Source organism: Chiloscyllium plagiosum, unplaced genomic scaffold (genome assembly GCF_037043375.1).
Source record: "Chiloscyllium plagiosum isolate Xiang-an unplaced genomic scaffold, Cpla_swu_hap1 HiC_scaffold_18, whole genome shotgun sequence".
Taxonomy (NCBI): domain Eukaryota; kingdom Metazoa; phylum Chordata; class Chondrichthyes; order Orectolobiformes; family Hemiscylliidae; genus Chiloscyllium; species Chiloscyllium plagiosum.
Window position 1 is genome coordinate 56,615,994 of NW_028270156.1, and position 24,601 is coordinate 56,640,594.

At 39.1% G+C, this 24,601-nt stretch overlaps 1 protein-coding gene across 1 annotated transcript in view; it reads left to right on the forward strand.

Moving 5' to 3' along the window:
* slc67a1 (solute carrier family 67 member 1) overlaps positions 1-24,601 on the forward strand; it is a 119,892-nt gene that overhangs the window by 56,050 nt on the left and 39,241 nt on the right. The window contains exons 5-6 of the mRNA XM_043706113.2: positions 13,456-13,571; positions 15,330-15,440. Of these exons, the coding sequence (XP_043562048.1) occupies positions 13,456-13,571; positions 15,330-15,440 (227 nt within the window). The remainder of the gene's footprint in view (positions 1-13,455; positions 13,572-15,329; positions 15,441-24,601) is intronic.

The window sequence follows — 24,601 nt, forward strand, 5'->3', positions numbered from 1 at the left end:
GACATTTGAAAAAGATACCAGAACTGTACCTGTTGTCAGAAAATAACAATAATCTTCACCATCAAAGTCTTCACAAGAGAAGGAAACTAAATGTATAACTGTGCCAGTATTGAAACACTGTTGCTCCACTGGCTGGATTGTTGGTTTACAGAGCAGTGTGATGCCAACAGCATTGGTTCAATTCCTGTCACTGGTTTGAGGTTACCGTGAAGGACTTTCCTTCTCAACATCTTCCCTCGCCTGAGGTCTGGTGATCCTCAGGTTAAATCAGCACCAGTTGCTTCTATCTAATGAGAGAGAACCCCTAATGTCTGGTAAGACTATGGCGACACAGCATCAACTATGTTTCAGTTGTCTTGTCTCTAAACTGGAATTCTCCTCTTTTACTTCTCCACTAATCTACTTTTCATTCATGCTTTAAGGCAAACCTTAAACCTACCAGTTGCCCAAGTTTTTAGAAGTTTTAGTTATCTGTGCCATTTTGATTTGGAATGTTTCTCTGCAGCACCTTGGTATGTTTTATTACATTGAAAGCATTACATAAATACATGTTGAAATAACACCTGTTTAGCCCTAGTCACCTAACATCAATAATTCCCAGTGGTAAGTATGGGCACTGTTAGTGGTGGATACTGTACTTGGAATGTTCACTTGGTAATTTCTGAAGCCATTTGAAAGGAGTGTGATGAAAGACATGTAATATATTATATTTTTAGATTTGTTTCAAAATAAAGGCAGATGAATGTGGGTTAGTTCTTTGAAGTTTGTTTATAAGAGATCAGAAAATCAATTTGGAGCAGTGACCTGAATGCATAAGTCCCAAGAAGATATATGGCCACAGCCAAATGTCTGGGAGAAACCCTGGAATGTATTAGTGCATAGGATATTTATGCTGTCAGGTTATGACAGGCACAGTAAACACATTAAAGTAATTTGTTTAGTTTTCACTTCAGAATTTAAAGTTCAAAATTAGTTTAGAAGAATCCAGAATTCACTTCCGAATGTAGATAGTTCCTCTAACAGGAGAACCAGTCAGTTCAGAAGGATTTCTATCCTGTGAAACTTCCAAACCAGGAGAATTTGGATAGAAGTCTTCAAGTAATCAGAATTGAAAAAGTTAAAACCATCAGAATTGTGGAAAGTTCATGTCAGTATATGCATAAAGGAATGGATGATGTTGAGAAACAAGTTAAAACTTTGTTTCGCTGTTTGTGTGATAAGAGTTTTCTAATTGTAATTTACATTTTTTATATGTAGCCATTTGTTTTCTTTTGAAAAAAAGTTTTTAAATTTATGTAATAAAACAAAGAAGTGCACATGCTGGAATCTGAAACAAAATCAAAAATTGCTGGAGAATCTCAGCAGGTCTGGCAGCATTGGGAGAGAAAAAGCAGATTTAAATTTTCAAGTGATCCTTTGGACTTGAAATGTTAGCTCTGCTGTCTTTCACAAGTGCTGGTAGACCTGCTGAGTTTTCACAGTAATTTTTGTTTTTCTTTGGGATTAGTATTTTTTGACATTCTAAACATGATGAACTCTTCCCATCAAGAGACACAGCATTCTGAAGCTGGAGAGATTGTGGCACACATTGGTTCAAATTATATAGGTATAATGCGGGTTAAGGTCTACCATTAAGAGTTCAGGGAGCTAGACAGCAGATTAAAAAGCAGGACCTGAAAGGTTGTAATCCCTGGACTGCTTCTGGTATTACGTACTAGTGTGTATAAAAATAGGAGAATACCCTGATGAATGTTAAGTTGGTGCAGGTGGGAAGGGTTCCGATTCCTGGGATCACTGGGACCATTTCTCGGGAAGGTGGGCCGGTCTGTACCTGAGCCAGATGAGACCAACCTCGTTGCAGTAGGGTTTGTTGGGAGGAATTTGAACTAGTTTGGTAGGGGCAGGGGACATTGCATTAGTTCAGTGGTGGCATAGCATACCTTAGAAAGGAACGTAAGCAGAGGAAGTTCAGACATGTTGGGTCTCATGGGAGGAAGGTGAAAATGGATGGTCTCTAATACTCGGGGCATTGTAGGTAAGGTGGGGCATTAGTTAGCTCAGTTGACTAGACAACTGATTTGCAATGCAGAGTGATGCCAACAGTGAGCATTCAATTCCCACACCTACAGAGGATACCATGATGGACTCCCTTTCTCAATCTCTACCCTTGCTTGAGAAGTTGTCACTCTCAGATTGAACAACCACCAGTTGTCTCTCTCTAATGAGAGAGCAGCCCCATAGCCTGGTAAGACAATGACAACTTTATCTTTACTTTCACATTCATTATAGGAAAGACAGATGAGTTAAGGTTGTTGATTGACAAGTAGAATTGTGCTTTCATTGCCATCACAGAGATGTAGTTCAGAAAGGGAAAGGACTCACAACTAAACATTCCGGGGTATACAAATCTTTAGGCAGGACAGGAGAAGGATGTAAAAGATGAGGCAGTGCCACATTATTAATTAGAATTGCAGTAAGAACATAGAACATAGAAGAATACAGCGCAGTACAGGCCCTTCGGCCCTCGATGTTGCGCCGATCCAAGCCCACCTAACCTACACTAGCCCACTATCCTCCATATGCCTATCCAATGCCCGCTTAAATGCCCATAATGAGGGAGAGTCCACCACTGCTACTGGCAGGGCATTCCATGAACTCACGACTCGCTGAGTAAAGAACCTACCCCTAACATCTGTCCTATACCTACCCCCCCTTAATTTAAAGCTATGCCCCCTTGTAATAGCTGACTCCATACGAGGAAAAAGATTCTCACTGTCGACCCTATCTAAACCCCTAATCATCTTATACACCTCTATCAAGTCACCCCTAAACCTTCTTTTCTCCAATGAAAACAACCCCAAGTGCCTCAGCCTTTCCTCATACGATCTTTCTACCATACCAGGCAACATCCTGGTAAACCTCCTCTGCACCCGTTCCAGTGCCTCCACATCCTTCCTATAGTATGGCGACCAAAACTGCACACAATACTCCAGATGTGGCCGCACCAGAGTCTTATACAACTGCAACATGACCTCAGTACTCCGGAACTCAATTCCTCTACCAATAAAAGCCAGTACGTCATATGCCTTCTTCACCGCACTATTTACCTGGGTGGCAACTTTCAAAGATTTGTGTACATGGACACCAAGATCCCTCTGCTCATCCACACTACCAAGTATCCAACCGTTAGCCCAGTACCCCATCTTTTTATTACTCTTACCAAAGTGAATCACCTCACACTTAGCTACATTGAACTCCATTTGCCACCTTTCTGCCCAGTTCTGCAGCTTATCTATATCCTGCTGTAACCTGCCACATCCTTCCTCACTGTCTACAACTCCTCTGACTTTCGTATCATCCGCAAACTTGCTCACCCAACTTTCTAACCCCTCCTCCAGGTCATTTATAAAAATGACAAACAGCAATGGTCCCAAAACAGATCCTTGCAGAACACCGCTAGTGACGGCACTCCAAGATGAACCTTTGCCATCAACTACTACCCTCTGTCTTCTTCCAGCCAGCCAACTCCTAATCCAAACCTCCAACTCACCCTCAATGCCATACATCCGTATTTTTTGCAGTAGTCTACCATGGGGAATCTTATCAAACGCCTTACTAAAATCCATATACACCACATCTACTGCTTTCCCCTCGTCCACCTCCTTAGTCACCTTCTCAAAGAATTCAATAAGGTTTGTGAGGCACGACCTGCCCTTCACAAAACCATGCTGACTATCCTTGATCACATTATTCCTATCCAGATGTTCATAAATCCTATCCCTTACAATTCTCTCTAAGATTTTGCCCACAACAGAAGTGAGACTCACCGGCCTATAGTTACTAGGGTTATCCCTACTCCCCTTCTTGAACAAGGGAACCACATTTGCTAGCCTCCAATCTTCTGGCACTACTCCTGTAGACAACGAGGACATAAAAATTAAGGCCAATGGCTCTGCAATCTCCTCCCTTAAGTAAGGATGAACGATATCTTGAAAGCCTCATCAAATGAGGCTTTGTGGGTACAACTTGGGAATAAAAAGGATCAGTCACACTGTAAGGAGTGTATTATAGACCCCCAAGCAGTCAGCAGGCAATGAGCAAGTTTACAGACAATTCACTGAGGAATGTAAAGAAACAATAATACGATAACTATATTCAGAGGTTTCAACTTCTCCAACATTAATTGTAAAAAGGGTTTAGAAGAGGCAGGCAGATTTCTTAAAATGTATTCAGGAAACCTTTTTATGTTAACGTGTAGGAAATCCTACAAGGACTGAACCTAACTCTGGGGAATGAAGCCAGATAGGTGTTTTGAGGTGATGCTGGAGGAGTATTTTCGTGACAGAACCCATATCACCATACATTTTAATTTTGTTCTGGAAAAGGAGAAAGATAGTTGGCAAAAAAGTGTTTTGGAAGGTACATTTTATTAAAATAAGGCAGGATCTTGTCAAAGTAGACTTTGAACCATATCTCTTGGGTTACCCATTCCAGGAATTCTACAGTCACTAGTTGGTCCTTGAGCTCAGAAAGCTTAAGTGTGAATGTAAGGATTAGGACATTTACTACATGTAAGCTCATTCAGTCATTCAAAGTGTTGCACAGTAAAGTTCACATCATAGACCTTAAGTTTTCACCCCATTCTAAACTCACATGTTTACTCTTGAAAGATTATTACTCAAATGTAACAACTTAGTGATTTAATCCCTGAAATATTGTATCCCTGAAACAGTTCAATTTTGTCCACTAAAACCTATTCAGCTTGTACGCATTAAGCAAAAGTTTAAATTGAAATATAATTAACAACTGAAATGACAAATTGTAAATTGAATCTAAAAGATCTGTGCTCTCCCATTGGCTGAATGAGCAAATGTTGTAGTCCTTTAAACATTGGTTGAATCTCTATTTTATGCAGAGGTAGAAAACTCAACTGGAATATTGGTTGGGATGGTAAGGTTGGCTTTAGCATCTGAGTTAAAGATTATGATTCTGACTTTGATAACTGTCCAATGATGCGTGTGTGTACAATGTAAGAAACATTCTCACTGCTAACATGTGGCATTGCCAGTGTTGAATAGCTAGATGTCCATGTAAAGATTGGCCACTTTGAGATACTGAATGTGGTTGCGTAAATGAAAAAATATTCTAGGAAGAATCGGTGCTACAGGAGGGAAGGAAATTGCAAATCAAAATATGTACTGGTTCCATTTGAAAGTACGACAGACTCTGAGCATTAGGAAGATTTTGAAAGATGTGATCACAGTGTAGAGTCACTGTTTGATTTGGTTGTCATTCCCTGTCCTTCTTTAGCAATAGGCAATTTGTTGTTAAAAGGCTGCCTTTAAACACTCATCAACTTTACTTGGACAAGTCTCCTCATGCCCCTAGTCTTTCTCCTTTTTGTGGTTTCAGTCTCCCTGTTCATGTTTTCATGGTGACATTATGTCAAAATATTTCCATTGATATTAGAACATGCCTCAGGTAATACTGAGAAATCAAAGATGATGTGGGGATCCAGACCTTGATGAATGTAGCAAGCAGCTCAGTTATATGAAATGCATTGAATGTTTATAGGTTAGAATGTAAAGAACAAGAATTTGAAATATTCATGCCAGACCGGAACACCATTGCATTTGTAACATCTGTGGATCAAGAACCTATAAGCTCTCCCCTCCACAGATACTTAAAATCACTGGTTTACACTATCTTGGTCATCTTGTTTCTTGTCATATCATTCTATTCTGTCTTGATCATTGAACAGTAATTCAAAATTTAAACTTTAAAGGCACACTGCAACTTCACAATGTAAGTAAGTTATACACTGAGTAGTGGAGAGTTATAAAGATAGAAACTTCTGGAGACACTGACCAGTCAGCAGCATCTGTGGAGGGAAATAGTGTTAACTGTTCCAGTAATGACTGGAGTTACAAGGGTCAACGCTCATCGACCTGAAAAATTTGTTCTGTTTCTTGGTGAGCTGAGAGTGAGCTCAAGGCACCGCATGCTTGCGGATAAATCCAGGGCAATAACCAACTGTATAGTGAGTTGTGTAGATTTGTAATGGTGATAAGCATTGTATGCACACAAGACACTAAATGGTAAGTCTTGAATTTTTATTCACTCATGGGATATGGGCATCACTGACTGGTCTAGCAGTCGTTGTCCATTCAAATTGCTGACAAGAAAGTGATACTGAGTTGCCTTCTTGAATTGCTGCAGTCCATTTTGTGCACCCACAATGCCATTGAGAAGGGAGACCCAGGATAATAGGCAACTGTTGGAGCACTTGCCCTGGATTTTAGACCGCTCACATTATGTTACACACTATTACATGGGTGTGGTTATTGTATCATGCAGTGGTTATTGTTCAGAGGAGATCTTGTACCTCTCACTCCATCCCACCTCTCTGCAAGAGCAATTCAACAGTCCTATTTTATTACTATTCCCTGTAGTACTGAGAAATTCATTTCTTCAGGGTGTTTATCCAAATCCCTTTTTGAAAGAGTTGATTGAATTGCCTTTACCACATTCACAGGCAGTACATTCCAGATCCTAACCAGTTGCAATGTTTAAAAAAAAAAGATTTTCCCCATGCCACCTTTGAGTTGGGATTGTATTACACAGGATCTATGAAGGAAGTGTGTACAACTGGCATTTTTACGGGGGTGAGGTTGTCTGGTGTCAATCACAGTTCACAGCCCAGTGAGATGAAGGGTTTCTTTCAGACTGTATACTGCTGCTTGGTTCCTGTTCACACATGCAGAATGCTAAATACAGCAATTTGAATGGTTTAGCACTGAACAGCCCTCTTAGCAAGTTCAGGCAAATGCCACACAGCCTGTAAATATTTCTAAATCACTAAGGACATACTTATTTTGAGTTACAAGTAGCCCAGTTCACTCAACACCTGATGAGGAAATTAAAGCAGAGTGTTCTTCACTGCTAATTCCCTTTCTTTCCTTTCTCTTGGCTGATCCTATGAGCTCTAATATACCTAAGTCAAATGGCCATAGTTTATATAAACCAGCCAGTAAGTGCTATCAGGGTGGAGTCAGCTGTTGAATATAGAACGGAAAACTTGATCCCTGTCATCATTTGACATCTGCACCCACATTTTATAGTGAGTCACTGGATCAAGAATCCTGCCTGAATGCCTTTTCCTTGCTTGATATTTCCAAAGCCAGTTGTAGCACCGCAACTGCTGGCCTAACTGAGATGAATTGCTAAGATGAATGGTTACATTTGATATCAGCATTAAATCAGAAATAGTACATCTTCACCTTTGTGGATTGGTTTTGCATTAGTTGATGCAAATTAGTCACAGTTTTGTTGGTGGTACTGATGACTAGTTATTTAGAGCAAGCTATTAACCAGCTGAAAAGGATGCTATTGATTCTATAGAGGCCTTGGCTGATTGAAAGTAACTCTTGCCTCCAAATATTCATGGTGAGCTTGGCTAGTCAGCATTGACCTTTAGAACATTGTGGTCCTATGCTCACTTAATGTTGTCTTCCTCCTTCCCTCCTCTTTCCTTTCACCCTCCATCTTGTACAGATGATCATTAGATATAAATCAATAGCAGCAATCATAGCTGTTTTTTTTAATTGCTTCATCACTTTCCTGCCCCCAAACCAATCCTCCCCTCTGGCAATCTCCCTCGGTCTAAAACCAATTCTAAAATATAATTGATTATATCCCACTCCCAAGACAGGCCAAGTTAAAAAGGATCCAAAAAATTTAAATTGAACATTGGATATTCTGGTTTGCAGATCTCAGTTGCTTTTCAATTACATTTTCACAGGATGGTCTCATCTTCCTTCATGACCCAGGAAAGCTGATTGTAGCACTCAAACTCTTCAAAGACTTAAGACCAAATTAGTGTGCCTTTGGAATATAATATTTATATTTGCTGAGTGTTCACACAAATGTGATGTTTTCCTAACAGGGAAAACAATTGTAGAAGCCTTTTGTGAGAATATGAGTAGGTAAACAAAGTGGACAGGTGGCAGATAAATTTAATACAGAGGTATAACATGCTCATTTTGAGAGGCAATAAAAGGTATTCTGAACAGATGGTGCAAGAAATGGTGCAGAAAGTATGTTTAAAAAAAAACAAAAACACAAGGTACAGAGATTTCAATTCTTGAAAGTTGGCATTAAGCAAACAGCATTTAAGGGTTTATAAATAGCAATGTAGAGTACAAGATCATTATGTGCGATTTATGATGCCATAGAAAAGTTATTTAAAACTATAGAGAAGACAAAGCTAGATAAGGAAAGAGCAATAAGAAACTATGGGTATGAGAGAAATGAAATTCTGGGACTAGGAGAAAGCTAAGAAGACCTTTTTAATGAAGCTTCTTTTAAATGATGATGGTGAGTAGGAAAAACTTTTCTGTAAAGAGTGTGAATGAAGGGGAATTCTGAATTTACAAAGAAATAGTACTAAGGGCAAAAATGTTTATGCAGAGAGTTGTTGAAGTTGGAATGCTTTGACTAGGAGTAATTGAGGCAAGGACCATTCCATCTTTTAAAGTAAAAGTGGATAAATATTTGAATTGGAGAAAAATACAGAGCTGTGGTAAGGAGTAAGGAAGTGGGATTAATTTTGGATTGCTTTAATAAACAGTGACACAGACAAGGTCTTCTATCCTGTAAACTTCCTGGAGCTGTGGTTCTGTGTAATATGAAGCGAGTGGATTATCATGGAATGGAACAAGTGAGTACAAGCATGATTGACTGACAAAATCTCTTCTTTTAGTGAAGTTCACAGTACTGTTACTTTTAGAAAGACAGTTTATATTTGCTACATTTAAAGTGTTGTGGCAACATGGAGATGTTTGGAATGAAAGAGACAAGCTTGATTTTTTTTGCCTGCTGAACAGCTCACAATTCATTGTATGTATATTTGGGCTTGCACTGTGATAGTTTGGATTGTTGTCAGGTTTATAGAGAGTGGGAAGGAGGAAGTGGTACATCCTGAACACCCAACACTCTATGTTTGGTTTGCATTTAATTAGCTCCAGAATGCTGTAGTCAACACTCAACCACTTCCTGGCATTTACCCTCTAAACAGCAGGAGTATTTTTAAGTGATAGGAAATTGGCATGCAGGACTGTTTATTCTTTCTGTGGTGTTTTGACTGTTTTTTTAAAAAGATGCATTTGTCCTTGCTGTTCCTTCCTGAATGATTTCTTCAGAAAATAAAATTATTTTTCCTTATTCCCCTCCTTTTTAACTTGGTTACAGCTCCAAGGAAACCATAATTTGGATCATGCTCAAATGAGCATTTTTTTTTCAAATAAAACTGTGTGTGTTCTCATGTGATTCTACACTGCTGGAGATAGTAGTTGTGGGGATGTAGGGGGTATGCGAAATGAAGAGGGTGGTTGTTAGACAATATGTGATATTGTTTTATGTAATTATATTAAATCTAGATTAATTAAAAATAACATCAACCTTGGGGATAAATGAGGAAGTTCTGCTTATTCTGTGGCAAACTTTGGATATAGTTGACCAAGGTATATGGTTGGCTGCATACAGGTCATAGTTTTAGATAAGGGATAGCAAATTTAAAACAGTGCTGAAGAGAAATTACTCCTCTCAAAGGGAAATGATTCTAAGGAATTCACTACCCCAGAGTGCAATTGGTGCTGGAACATTGTCTATCTCCTCCTTAAGTTAACTCATATTTTTAATTATTAATGGGTAGAAGGGTTATGGAGAGCAGGCAGGAAAGTGGGGTTGAGACCAAGATGAGATGAGTCATAATCACATGCAGAACTGGCTTATGTTCTTATATTCCTATTTGCCTTCTCTTATGTTTGTCTAAGAAGAAAGTGAGGATTGCAAATGCTGGAGATCAGAGTTGAAAAGTGTGGTGCAGGGAAAGCACAGCAGGTCAGGCAGCATCTGAGGAGCAGGAGAGTCGACGTTTCAGGCATAAGCCCTTCATCAGGTTGAAGGGCTTACGTCCGAAACATTGACTTTCCTGCTCGTTGGATGCTGCCTGATCTGCTGTGTTTTCTCAGCACCATACTTTTTGACACATGTTTGTTTAATTTTGTTGTGGGATTCCAATTCCAAATGGGTTTTCTTTTAATGTTTCAATCTGTTAGACCATCCAAAATAGTTGTTTTAGTAAATAAAAAACAATATTCTGTTACTTGCCTATGTGTGGCCCAACCCATCGCGACATTCTCCTATAATTGTAGGTAATTATCCATGCTGACTATCTGCAAGAGCAGCTCACTTAGTTCCAAACCACTTGTAACCCTCATTTGCTTTTCTATTTAGATTAGAATCCAATTCTCTTTTGAAGGCCTCAAATGATTTTGCATCCACTACTGTGGTGTACTTTTCAAATCCTATTCAACTCTTAACATATTATGGTGATGTGGCCTAAAATGTGTAATTGCCTCCGCTGTTGAGCAGAATAAAGTAAGCATCAATGAATCAAGTTTTCATAATCTAAGCAATGTTGATTGTTACAAAATAAATTCAGCTTTTATCATTAATTGCAACTGTTCTGAGCGTGTTCTTGCAGTATAGCCAAGGATTTCTGCAAAATGGTTAGCATGTAAGTAAAAAATCCTCACCAATGTTTCAACTCTCTTTGCCTACAAACAAATTTATAATTGTCAAGAACGCCTCATGTGTGAAGATTTTAAATGCACCCTCACTGCTTAGTTCAAATTCCTTTGAGAAGTACTGGACTATAATCTTGCTAAATGAAACCTGACAATCAGGTATAATTATTTCTTGGTGTCTCTGTAATCCACACTTCATGACAGCTAGTTTGTCATGAAAAATCAGACAAATATCACAGGTTTGACCAAAATGAATATCTCAAAGGGAGGTTTTATGTTGGTGGATACACCAATTCAGTAAATTAGCAACACTATTTTGTCACAAACTTTGTTTGCTAATTTGCTATCTGAATGATTTGAAGATATGGGTAAATTGAGAGGGTGAGAATAGGGTGCAATGTGCCTGATGCATAATTATAGTAGCAGCCAGGTACGTACATTAAGCAAGCCCAAACAGGGACGTCATATTACACACTGGACAGCAGACAGAGAGGAGATGAGTCTAAAGTGTAAAAATTGACTCCTCAAGTGGGGATGCTAAAATTATTGTTTAGTTTATTTCAGATTTTGACTTAGTCCGCAGATTTCAGAAACTAGTTATTTTATGCTAATGGATAGTCATGCATGATGCTCAAGTAAACAAGCTGAGATTTGAGTTTGAGAAATTGTCCATCAGAGAGTTCATAACAGGTAATTGAATTAGGCAGGTGAATGTCCTTGAAGTACAGAATCTTTGATAGTTGTATGACAATGTCATTTCATGCCATTGTTGAAAGTAGGTTGCAGAACGGAGAGTTTGAATAGCAAATGCACTTTCTCATCTCATTGCCATTTATGGGACCTTTCTATGTACTAATTAGTTGCTGACTTTGCTACAAAACTTCACAAAGAAATCTTTTGTGTTCAGATTATATTGGGAAACTTAACAATGTGAAAGGTATTATGCAAAAGAAAATTCTTCTTTTATGTGCTTTAAAAAATTATATACATCTTGCGCCCTAGTTAACATTAGTGCAAAACAATTGGCTTCAACTTTAAGTCTCCTTTGAGTAGTGTTTACATTCTGTAGTATTGCCTCTTAAAATCTCTTCCTCATGTTTAATAGTTAGCATGTAATGGCTTCTCTTCCTGCTCCTCTTGTGTCCCCCAAATATTTATTCTTGGCCCCTCTAATTTCTCATCTACATGCTGCCTCTTAGTAGCATCATCCAAAAGCATGGTGAAAATTTACATATTTACACTGATAACAACTAGTTCTACATCACCATCAACTACAACCTATCAAACATGCAGTGCTGTATCAAACAGAAATTTTCTCTAATTAAATGTTTCAATTTTGTTCTTTGGATGCCAACGCCCTGGCAACTGTCTGAGACAAAACGAAAGTTTGATATCGCATTGATTCTGCATTAAGTTTCTGATCACACATCTACACTGTCACTGAGACGAGCATCTTAGTCACTCTGTTTGCCTTTTGTTTTGTGAAATCTGTGATCTCTAATCTCCCTCGGCCTCCAACCTTCCACTGACTTTCCTTTCTGTCCCACATTCCTAATGATGGGCTTATGCCCAAACTGTCGACTCTCCTGCTCCACGGATCCTACCTGACCTGCAGTTCTTTTCGAGCACCACACTCTCGACTCTGATCTCCAGCATCTGCAGTCCTCACTTTCTCCTCTTAGTTAATCCTTTGTAAATTTGAGCTAATCCAAATGTCTACTGCCTGTATCCCTGCTTGCACCAAATCCCTTTCCCATCCCTGTACTTGCTTATAGTCAAGAAACACTTCAGTTTTGAAATTTTCATCTGTGAGAATTCAAACCAAGAATCCAAATCTCTCCACTGTGCTATCTCTTCTAGTCCTACAATGGTCCAGGATATATGTGCACATCTAATTTTGAGCCTTACAGATCCTGGTTTTATTTGTGGCCACACTTTCATCTGTCTGGATCCAATCAGTGTAATTACACTGCCCCCGACCCCTCCAGCAGTTCCCACCCTCAAAATCAAACTCTTTTGCTTTTCTAAATTTCCTTTAAGATGCTGCTTAAAATGTGTATCTTTGAAAGCTTTTGGTTATCTGCCCTAATATTCCCTTATTTGGTTCTATGCCTAATTTTTACTAACAGTGCACATTTGAAGTTCTTTATATAATTTATTATGTTAAAGCCCCTTCATAAATATGCAACCTTTTTAATTTATTAATTGTACATGTACAAATGGAGAATTTGAGTATTAGAGATCTATATATACCATGTCATGTTTCACATCTGAGCTCCATCCTATTATCGCCCTCTTCCATATGCAGAAATTCTGGAAATTCTGCTATTAACATATTGTAATGTAATAAAGAAGGAACAAATTTGTCTAATTATATACCAGAACCTGGAAAAAAACCTGATGACTAAAGTTAATCCCAGCCATTATTCTATTCGTTCTTTTGAACCAGAGACTTTCAATTGAACCTAATTCTATTAAATTCTAATAATATGTATGATTGACAATACTGCATAAAAGCTTTGAATGTTGTTCAGACCATATACAGTGGGAACCACAATAGTGTATTCGAGATCCAGAAATTCACATTTCCACAGAAATGAGTTGTAAGCTTTCTGAAACAATGCATAAAAATGTTCAATTTGTTCAGATTAGTGAAAACTCCTGATACTTGTGTTAATGCAATGCCGATTTAAATTGATGAAACAAAGATTCCTTTGTGCACAATGATCAAAGAAGAAACCTTTTTTGAACTCTCTAAATCTGATGTCACTAACCTGAATTCCAGTTAAAGAAAGTAAATACATTAATTGATAGATGGATGATGCAAACTTATCATGTTGATGTAATATAGTGTTGTTTTCTTCAGGGAGCCATTTGCAGCCTATACTGCAGCAGCTGGATGTGTCCTTAACACCATTGTAGTAATGAAATACATCCCAGCTAATACCAAACCTGTGATCGTGACAAAGGAAAATAAGTCAGGTCAGTTGAAGTTTTTGTCTATTACACTATATGTCAAAATATATATAACGAATCCATGTGCAAGTCTTTCTACATTTATATTTCTGTCCTCTTTATCTGCTCTTGCTGTTTCCTCCCCTTAATCTTGCAATCCTGAAGACTTTGATTTACGGTAAAGTGTGACTCCACGTTTTGCCATCGGATTCCTATGGATATTTCATAGATTTTTGCAGGTTAAAGGGCTGCACAACATGTGCTGGAAGGAACTATTTAATATATATGATCAAACTTATTTTTTCTCATTGTCCTTCAAATTTGTTGTCTTTACATTGATGGTATTTTGAAAGTTTCTATAGTTTCTGATCTATACCACATTTTCATATTGTACATTCTAGATTTTAGCAACCTTCTGTGAAACAATTTCTTCTCATTTCCACTCTAATTCCTTTGCCAGCTATTTTAAACCTATACCTTCCAGTTAATGATCCATTTGTCAAATGGAGCAATTTCTCTTGATTTAGTCTCACATGAAAGTCCATTAAAATCCAGTCTGTGACATTCATCCCCTGCCGAATGGTAATGATGGTCAACTATTCATTGCAGAACTCGAATAATGCAATCAAGAGTGTGATGACTGAACAAGTTCTCCTTTCTTCTGTGATGTAGTACTGAGGCTAGGTTCAATTCCTCACCTGATCTCTTACTTGCTATCAGCTCCTTTGACAGAGAATTAGAATTGAGTCTGGGACATTTTCACAAATAGTATAAATCTGAAACCCTTCCATTTCTAAATATCTGTCGATGGTTCAATTGAAACTTTTAAGACTGAGGTCAAACGACTTTTGTTAGTTAAAGATGCCAAGGAATATGGATCAAAGGCACTAGATCAATGGGTTTGAGATACAGATCAATCAAGGGGCTGATGGCTTTTGTATTTGATTCATATGATTCAGTGTTAGTGTGTCAGCATCTCTACATAGTGAACCACTGGCAAAAAAAGCCTGATTATATTTCTTGATAAGGTAAACAATAATGAGATTGATAACACATTTCTTATGCAAACATAGAAAGCAATGTCGTTTGATACTAATTGTTCTTTCACCTGTGAAATGTGGCTTTGTGCCCAGCCTGGTCTTATGGAATGCAATTCTCTGCTTTGTGAAGACTGTTAAGTTCTCAAGTTGAGTTTGGGCAGTCTAAAATCAGTTCCTAGCTGAAATAAGTGCACCTTATTCAGAATCAATTAGCAGTGGCTTGGCAGCTTTCTTATTTGCTCACAAAAATAATTTGTGAGACACTAAGATAATCATCATCTTCTCTTACCTTAGTGCCTGAAGCAGTGGTTGTTTATAAAATGAGCAGCTCCCCAAAGATGTTATGGGCAACAGATCTAAGCCACACTGAATGGAAAATCACAAATACAAACCTTGAGTTGTACTAAGTCAGGAGAGACAAGTTTAAAATCAGACAACGCCAGGTTATAGTCAAACAGGTTTATTTGGAAGCACTAGCTTTCAGAGCGCTGTTCCTTCATCAGGTGGATAAAGGAGCAGTGTTCCAAAAGCTAGTGCTTCCGAAGAAACCTGTTGGACTATAACCTGGTGCTGTGTGATTTTTAACTTTGTACACCCCAGACCAATACCAGCATCTCCAAATCAGGAGAGACAAGAGGACTCATTTGAGGAGAGCCTGCAGTAAAAATATCACAATAAAAGTGTGTGTTTCTGGAATAAGGAGCAAGCGCAGTACTGAACAGTGAAATACACATTTCTGTTACAGAAACTGCTCACAGTAAGAGCATCTTCAGTGTGAAAGAAATCTTAAGACTATTAAGTATTCCAGGAGCTGCAAGTGTCCTTGCAATTAAAACCGTCACTGGATTGCCAATGGGTAAGTCATGTTTGTGTAACTGTTTGAATATGAAAGTGACAGTGAGATAAGTCAGCTCCTTTCCTAACATGCGTTATAATGACATTTTGGGAACTTCGTGCATGTTTGTTACATATAATAATTATTATAATGTTGAGTTACCTTATTTCATTTATTGTGCATGGTAAATGCTAACTATAATTACTGCTTGTAGTTTTCATTTTATTTTCCTTATCAAGGAATGGTTCAGTCTCCTATTCTAGCATAATATAAGAAAGAGGAGAGACATTAGGTGATATGGCTTCTTGAACCTCTAATCTAAAAATCTTGGTTGAATTGATTGTGGTCTCAACTCTTCCTCCCTCTTCCCCATAATCCTTCAGCCCACAATCTAACCTCAACTTCTCCCAAAGTTCAAGAAGTTGTTTATATCAGCTTTGAATATACTTAATGAAACAGCCGCCTCTACTCTCTGGGCAAGATAGTTTCTCTGAATAAAGATTCCTTCTCATCTCTATTTTAAATGGGTGATAACTTATTCTGAAAATCTGTTCTCCAGTTCTAGACACCTCCCGTGAGACTGTTTGCCACCATCCACTCACCATCTCCTTTGCTTCTTTCTGACCCCCTCACTGATTCCCACTCAGCTCCTCACTTGCTGCCCTTTATCCAAAGTCTTGCCGGCTCAGGTGAGGGATGATGACAGCGACGTAGCAGAGGGATCTGAAGAGCGGTGGCAGAGAGGATAGTTGCCAGTGGAATGGAGAGTGGGAAGTGAGAAGGGTAGAGAGCAGGTGATAGGGAGCTCCATTGGGGGGGGGGGGGGGGGGGGGGAGAGGAAGGTTGTGAGAAGTGGATGAACATTGTCTTTCTGACAGTGAGGATATGTCTGTGAAAGCATTCTTGGTGTTAAGAGGTTGAAAGCAGCCTGGCTTAGCTTCCAACAGTTTCCAGAGAGGGTAATGGAGTTGGTGAGATGTACCTAAGATTATGAGAAACTGCAGATACTGGAGAGTCGGAGTTGAAAATGTGGTGCTGGAAAAGCGCAGCAGGTCAAGCAATATCCAATGAGCAGGAGAATCGACATTTCAAGAAATATCGACTCTCCTGTTCTTCAGACGCTGCTAACATGCTGTGCTTTTTCATTGCCACACTTTTCGTACCTAAGATTATGGCTTCTGTATTCTCAATTAGTTGGAAGAATTATTTTTCTCATCAGAAGATGATAGCTTAGAGGCTGAAGAGGTGTTGTGAAAGGCTAAGGTGAGCTAAAACCACGTGGCATTACCACACATATGAAAACTGATACTTTATAGATGATGTTGCTGTGGAAACCACATAAATGAGATACAGCACGGGACCAACAATGGATTCTTGGGAGACACCATTGATACGAATGTACCAACTAGGAACTCCACCTTTTGATCATAACTGAACTGAGTATGGCCTTGCCATTCTTTCCTGTCTACCCTGTATGGCTTTTGACTTCCTTGTTGACCAAGAATCTATCTAACTCAGCTTTAAGCATTCATTGATTTGCCTTCACTGTTCTTTAGGGAAGAAATTTACAAAGATCTTAACCCTTTCAGAGAAGAAAGTTATCCTAGTTTCTATCTTAAGTGGAAGACCACAAACATTTTAAACAGTTTCTTAGTTCTAATGTCTCCAAGGGGGAGCATCTTCTCACCATTCACCCAGTCGCCTCCTGAGGATCTCGTATGTTTCACTAGGGTAATCTCTTATTCTTTTTAGTTTAAAAGTATAAAGTTCTAATATAGACTGCCAGCTGAATGTATAGATCTTACAGGAAGGTTAGCAGTGGAAGGGGGAGTGGTGTTTTTGGTTAGGGATAACATTACAGTTGAACTTAGGGAGGATATTCCTGGGAGATCGTCCAGTGAAGTTATATGGGTGGAACTGCAAAATAGGTAAGAGATGACCGCCTTGTTGGGATTGTGTTATAGGCCCCCTAATAGTCAGCAGAAAATTTGAGAAACAAATATGTAAGGAGATCTCAGATATCTATAAAAATAAGGTTGTGATTGAGGGGATTTTAAGTTCCAAACAGACTGAACCTGCCATAGTATTAAGCGCTTGGGTGGAGAGGAATTTAAGTGTGTACAAGAAAACTTTCTTATTCAATATGTAGATGTACCTGCTAGAGGACGAGCAAGGGTAAGTGTCTGAGGTGTCAGTGGGGGGGCACTTTGGGGCCAATGATTATAACTATGTCAGTTTTAAGAGAGTTATGGAAAAGGATAGAACTGATCAAAAAGGTATGGTTCTAAACTGGAGAAAGGCCAATTTGACGGTATTAGGCAGGAACTTGCAAATGTTGATTGAATATACACTTTGCAGGTAAAAGGATGGTTGGGAGGTGGGAGGCCTTTAAAAATGAGATAACGAGAGTTCAGAGACATTCTGTTCCCATTACTGTGAAAGGCAAGGGTAGTAGGTATAAGGAATGCTGAATGACTAGAAAAATTGAGGCTCTGGTCAAGATAAAGAAAGACGTATATGTCAGGTGTTAACAGCTGGGATTAATTGAATCCTTAGAAGTATAAGGACAGTAGGAGTATACTTAAGAGGGACATCGGGAGGGCAAATCGTGTTAAGGAGAATCCAAAGAGATTCTGTAAGTACATGGACGGCAACAGAGTAACAAGAGAGAATAGGACTCCTTAAAGATCAACCTGGCTATCTATGTGTGGAACCACTGGAGATGGATGAGATACTAAATTAATATTTCATGTCAGTATTTAATGTGGCGAAGTACATGAAAACTAGGGAACTTAGGGAAATAAATAGCAATATCTTGAAAAGAATCCATACCACAGAGGTGTTTAGATGCATAAAGACTGGATTAGATTACATTACATTACAGTGTGGAAACAGGCCCTTCGGCCCAACAAGTCCACACCGACCCGCCGAAGCGCAACCCACCCATACCCCTACATTTACCTTTTACCTAACACTACAGGCAATTTAGTGGAAACCCACGCAGACACGGGGAGAACGTGCAAACTCCACACAGTCAGTCGCCTGAGGCGGGAATTGAACCCGGGTCTCTGGCGCTGTGAGGTAGCAGTGCTAACCACTGTGCCACCGTGCTCTCCTATAGGGTAGATAAATCCCTGGGACCTGATCAGGTATTTCCCAGATCTTTGTGGGAAGCTAAGGAAGAGCTTGCTGGCCCCGAGCAGAGATATTTGTATCATTGACAGCCACGGATGAGGTGCTAGAAGAACTGGCTAATGTTGCCCCAACCCTGAAAGAAAGACTGTAAGAAAAATCCAGAGAACTATAGACCGGTGAGCCTTACGTCAGTGCTGGGCACGTTGTTGGAGGGAATTCTATAGGATTTACATGCATTTGGAAAGGCAAAGACTGATTAGGGATATTCAACATGCCTTTGTGTGTTGTAAATAGTGTTCCACTAACTTGATTGAGTTTTTTGAAGAGGTGACAAAGAAGATTGATGAAGACAGAGTGGTTAACACTGTCTATATGTATATCAGCAAAGCATTCAACAAGATTCCGCATGATAGACCAGTTAGTAAGGTTAGATCACATGGGACCCAGGGGGAACTAGCCAATTGGATACAAAATTGGCTTGAAGGTAGGAGACAAAGAGTGGTGGTAGATGTTTGCTTTTCAGACTGGAGGCCAGTGACCATAGGATCAGTGTTGTGTCCATTGTATTTTTGTCACTTATGTAAATTATTTGATATGAGGAGATAAGTTATTTGGAGGTATGGTTAGTACATTTACAGAAAACACCAAAATTGGTGGTGTAGTGGACAGTGACGACTATCTCAGAGTACAAAAGGGGCGGCACAGTCACTCAGTGGTTAGCACTGCAGCCTCATAGTGCCAGGGACCCAGGTTCAATTCCAGTTTCTGGTGACTGTCTGTTTGGAGCTTGCACATTCTCCCTGTGTCTGCGTGGCTTTCCTCCAGGTGCTCCGGTTTTCTCCCACAATCCAAAGATGTGCAGATTAGGTGAATTGGCCATGCTAGATTGTCCATAGTGTTTGGGGATGTGTTAGTTAGGGGTAAATGTAGAGTAATAGAGTAGGGGAACGGATTTGGATGGGATACTCTCCAGAGGGTGGGTGTGGACTTGTTGGGCTGCAGGGCCTGTTTCCACACTGTAGGGATTCTATAAATTCAGAACTTTGATCAAATGGACCAAGGGGTTGCAGATGGAGTTCAATTTAGATAAGTGTGAGATGTTGCATTTTGGTAATGCAAACCAGGGCAGAACTTATACAGTTAATGGTTTGGTCCTGAGGAGCGTTGTCAAACAAAGAGACCAAGGGGTGCAGATGCATAGTTCCTTGAAAGTGGAGTTGCAGATAGATAAGATGGTGAAGGTGTTTTTCACAGTCCCTTTATTGGTCAGTGTATTGAGTATAGGAGTTGGGACATCGTGTTGCACTATACAAGACATTGATGAGGCCACTTTTAGAATATTGCATACAATTCTGGTTTCCTTTCTACGGGAAGGATGTTGTTAATCTTGAGAAGGTGCAGAAAAGATTTACAAGGATGTTGCTGGGACTTGAATGTTTGAGTTATAGGGAGAGGCTGAGGCTGAATAGGTTGGGGTTTTTTCCCTGGAGCATCAGAGACTGAGGGGTGACCTTATCGAGCATTACAACATCGTGAATATGGATAGGGTGAATAGACAAGAGGTTTTTCCAAGGAGAAACTAGAAGGCGTAGATTTAAGGTGAGTGGGGAAAGATTTTAAAAAAGACCTTTTGGGGTTACTTTTTCCACAGTGCATGAATGGATCAAGCTGCCAACATTTAAAGGGCATCTGGATGGGATTATAAATAGGAAGGCTTAAAGGGATATGGGCCAAATGCTGGCTAATGGGATGTCTGGTGGGCACAGACAAGTTAGACTAATTAGGTCTATTTCCATACTGGATGACTCTACAACTCTAAAGTCAACCATTCTGCATCAAATAAACACTTCATCCCAGGAATTAGGTGAATGAGCATTCTGTGAATATGAGTAAGAAGACCAAACCTGTAGACAGTACTCCAGATGTGGTCCAACTAAGACCATTGTACAACTAGCCTGCCCTATGTTTTTATGCAATCCCCTTGTAATATATTTCAACATTTTATTTGCCTTCTAACCACTTGCTGTACCTGGGTATTCAGCCTGTACCACATAATTCTACAATCTCTCCATTTAAATAAGATATTGTTTTCCTGGTCTTCCTGCCAAAGTAGACAAGATCACATACTTCCATGTTATACTCCATCCGCAATTTTATTACTTACTCATTTAACCTATGTTTTGCAGACTCCTTATGTCCTCTTCACAACCTACTCTCCTATCGATAATCATGTCATCAGCAAACTCAGGAACAGTATATACGATCACTTCATCCAAGTCGTTGATATAGATTGTAAATAATTGAGGCCTAGCACTCAATTCCTATGGTTCTCTTTCAGTTACATCTTGCCCATCGGAAAGTGATCCATTTATAGACATTCACCTGTCCCGCTAATCTACCCAAAAGTTTCTCCATGCGAATCTATTACCTGCTACATATTAGTTCAGGGATAATGGTGGAAGAGTAGTAAAAGAAGAAAGGTTGTTCACTGGCTGCAGCTGAATAGATAAGATAGGCTATATAAGTTCTCCTCCAAACCTCTCACCATTCTGTCTTGGAAATATAATGCTGTTCCTGCAGTGTTTCTTAGGTCAAAATCTTGAAATTCCCTCTCCAATGGCCTCGTAGGTCTACCTGCAGCACATGGACTGCAGCAGTTCAAGAAGGCAGCTCACCACAAACTTTTCAAAGGCAACAGGCAATAAATGTTGCAGACAGGTTGGGAAGGATATAAAGGATTAGTTTACCTTTGTTTTAGTCAACCTTTGTTTTAGTCAAACAGGGTGCCATTTGTGAGTTTGGGAAGGCTTTAACAGAGGTGGAAATCTGATTGGAACAAATGTGGTCCCAAGCAAAGTGGACAAAGATTCTAGAAACAACACATTCATGGATTTTTTTAGCAAATTGAGGGAGGTTGGAGGAGGTGGAATAATTGTTTGCAAAGGTGAACATGCAAACAAGGTGCAGGAGTAGACCATTTGGCAACTCAAACTTGCTTTCCATTCAATAAGATTACAATGATCTGATTGTAACCTCAAATCCAGATTCCGAACTACCTCTGACTTCTTGCCCCTTTTCTTACCAATAATCTACCTACTTCTGTTTTAAAAATATTCAAAAACTGCCTTTCCAACACTTTTTTTTACAGAAGTGAGTTTCAAAGACTCATGATCACCTCAGAGGAAAAAGTTCACCTCATCTCTGTTTTAAATGAGTGATACTTTACTTTCAGACAATGAGTCCTTTATTCTATATTTGTCCATAAGAAGAAATATCTTTTCCACATCTACCCTATAAAGACTCCTTAGCGTCATATACCTATCAAACAAGTTGCCGCTTACTTTGTTAAATTCCAGCAGAAGCCTAGCCTGTCTTGCCTTGCTTGATACAACAATCTGCCCATCCCAGGTATTGGTTGGTAAACCTGATATGAACTGCTTTCAATGCATTTACATTCTTCTTTCAATAAGGTGACTAATACTGTACATAATACTTCAGATGTGGTCTCAACAATTTCCTGTGTAACCAAAGCATAACCTCCACACTTGTGTATTCAATTCCCCTCTCAATAATTTATAAGCCTCTATTAGTTTTCCTAATTACTTGCTCTACTTGCATGAGTCTTTTGTGAGTGATGCAGTAGCATTCCCATAACCTCTGCATTTCAGCTCTCTGCAATCTATCCCTGCTTAAATAATATGCTGCTTCTTTATTTTTCCTGCCAAAATTTATAATTTCATATATGATGCTCCATTTCCCATATTTTTGACCATTGCTTAATATACCTATATATTTTTGTAGCCTCTTTATGTCCTCTTCACAACTTACTTTCTCATCTATGTATGTTTGTGAAATCAGCAAATTTGGCAACCATACCTTCCATCCCTTTATCTCCGTCATTTATACAAACTATAAACAATTGATGGACTGGTACAGATCCTTGTGGCACCCCACATGTTACTTCTTGCCAAGTGAAAAAGATCTATTTGTGCATACTCTCTACTTCCTGTTAATCTTCTATTCATGCTGATATGCTACTCCCTACACAGCAAGCTTTATTTTAGATTAGATTAGCTTCCCTACAGTATGGAAACAGGCCCTTTGGCCTAACAAGTCCACACCGACCTTCTGATGAGTAACCCACCAAGACCCATTCTCTTATCCTATATTTACTCCTGTCAAAGCACCTAACACAATGAGCAATTGGCCAATTCAGCTGACCTGCACATCTTTGAATTGTGGGAGGAAACCGGAGCACCCGGAGGAAACCCACGCAGACACAGGGAGAATGTGCAAACTCCACACACACTCATCCAAGGCGGGAATCGAAACGGGATCCCTGGCGCTGTGAGGCAGCAGTGCTAGCCACTGTGCTGCCCATAATTATGTAATCATTTTTAATATATCATTCTGTTGGATGCCTTTTGAAAATCCAAGCACAATACATTCATTAGTTATCCTTTATCCATACTTCCTCTCAATATTCTAATAGAAAAATTAAATGTGATTTCTCCTTCACAATACCATGTTGACTCTGATTATCTTGAACTTCTTAAGCACCCTTATGTAATTTCTTTCATAATGGCTACTAACATTTTCCTTATTGAAACTAACTGGCCTGCAGTTCCTTTATTTCTGTATGCCTCCCTGTTTTAATAAAGGAGCTCCCATTTGATGGAAGCTTCCCTGTATCAAGGGAATTTTAGTTAATTAAAACCAATGCAGCAATTATCTAATTAGCTACTTCCATTAAGAACCCAGAATATAGTCCATCAGGACCAAGAAATTTGTCAATCTGTATTTTCAACAAATTACTCAGTATCACTTCTCTGGTGATTGTAATTTCCTAACTTCCTAATTAATAGTGCTCCTTGCTTGTTACTTATATCTTCTATATTAAGACCCAATCAAAATACCTATTAATTCATATGCCATCAGCTTTCCATACTTACAGGGTCATGGGTTGATTGTTTTTGGAGGAAGGGAATAGTGATTATTTGAAGGAGGAACAGTACCATAGGGAGTTGGAGCATTAATACTAACAGCTAACACTAGAGCTCGGGGTGGAAATTGAACGTTGAAAAGAATAAGATCTATGGAGCACGAGGTAGGTCTCTGACAAGATGAGCTTGGACAATAAAGGGCAATATAAAGGGAAGAGAAATTAATCAGCCAGAGTTCTCAGGTCTGATCATTATCTTGACTCCTGGACTTAGGTGAATGATAAATGAAGGCAAGATCAGGTCTATGCTGGGCAATAGCACTTCTAACAATCACAATAGATGCTCATACAGAGAGGATTGCACTTGCATGAGGTAACTAGAGCATTCCTATGGCTAAACAATCAGCAACAGAGCACAGAAAACATTATTAGAAAATGAAACAAAATGTCAAGCAGTTTAGAGTTTCTGTTTCTGTCTTCAGTCTGGTTAGAAAATGTCCTTTACAAATTCTCTGTAATATGAGTGCAATCATACACATTGGCTTGGCTGATTTCAGAATAATCCCTTTAAAATGGCTGGAAATAACCGCCTTGAAAATAATTATTCTTGTTACTTCCATGGATCTTGGTTTGTTTGCACCAATTATGATTGAGTAGATATGTCACTGCAATATCTCGACATAGGCACAATATATTTACTGATTACTACATCCCAAAGGATTAGTAGAATCTTCAGTTATCTACTCTACTATCCCATGTTGATTTGCCTCCCCCTTTTATTCTTCCACTTCTCTCTTATAACCCCCAAATGGCCATTCACTAGAGTGAGTCTAAACACTGAGTATTGACAGACTCTTACACTGAGGAGACCATTGCAGCTGAGTCCATTGCTGTCTTCCCTAACATATGTGCACTTTGTGAAAGGCTTCACTGGATGTGATCAGGAGCAGAAACTGTGGCTAATACTTACACTGGCCAAGGAGCACAAGGTCAAATATCTGATATGTTGTACTAATTTATCATGATTCAGTCAACTAACTAACTGATCCTAAGATCTTTTAGTTTGAATGATTCTGCTGGACTGAATGGCAGGTCAAAGAAGTTC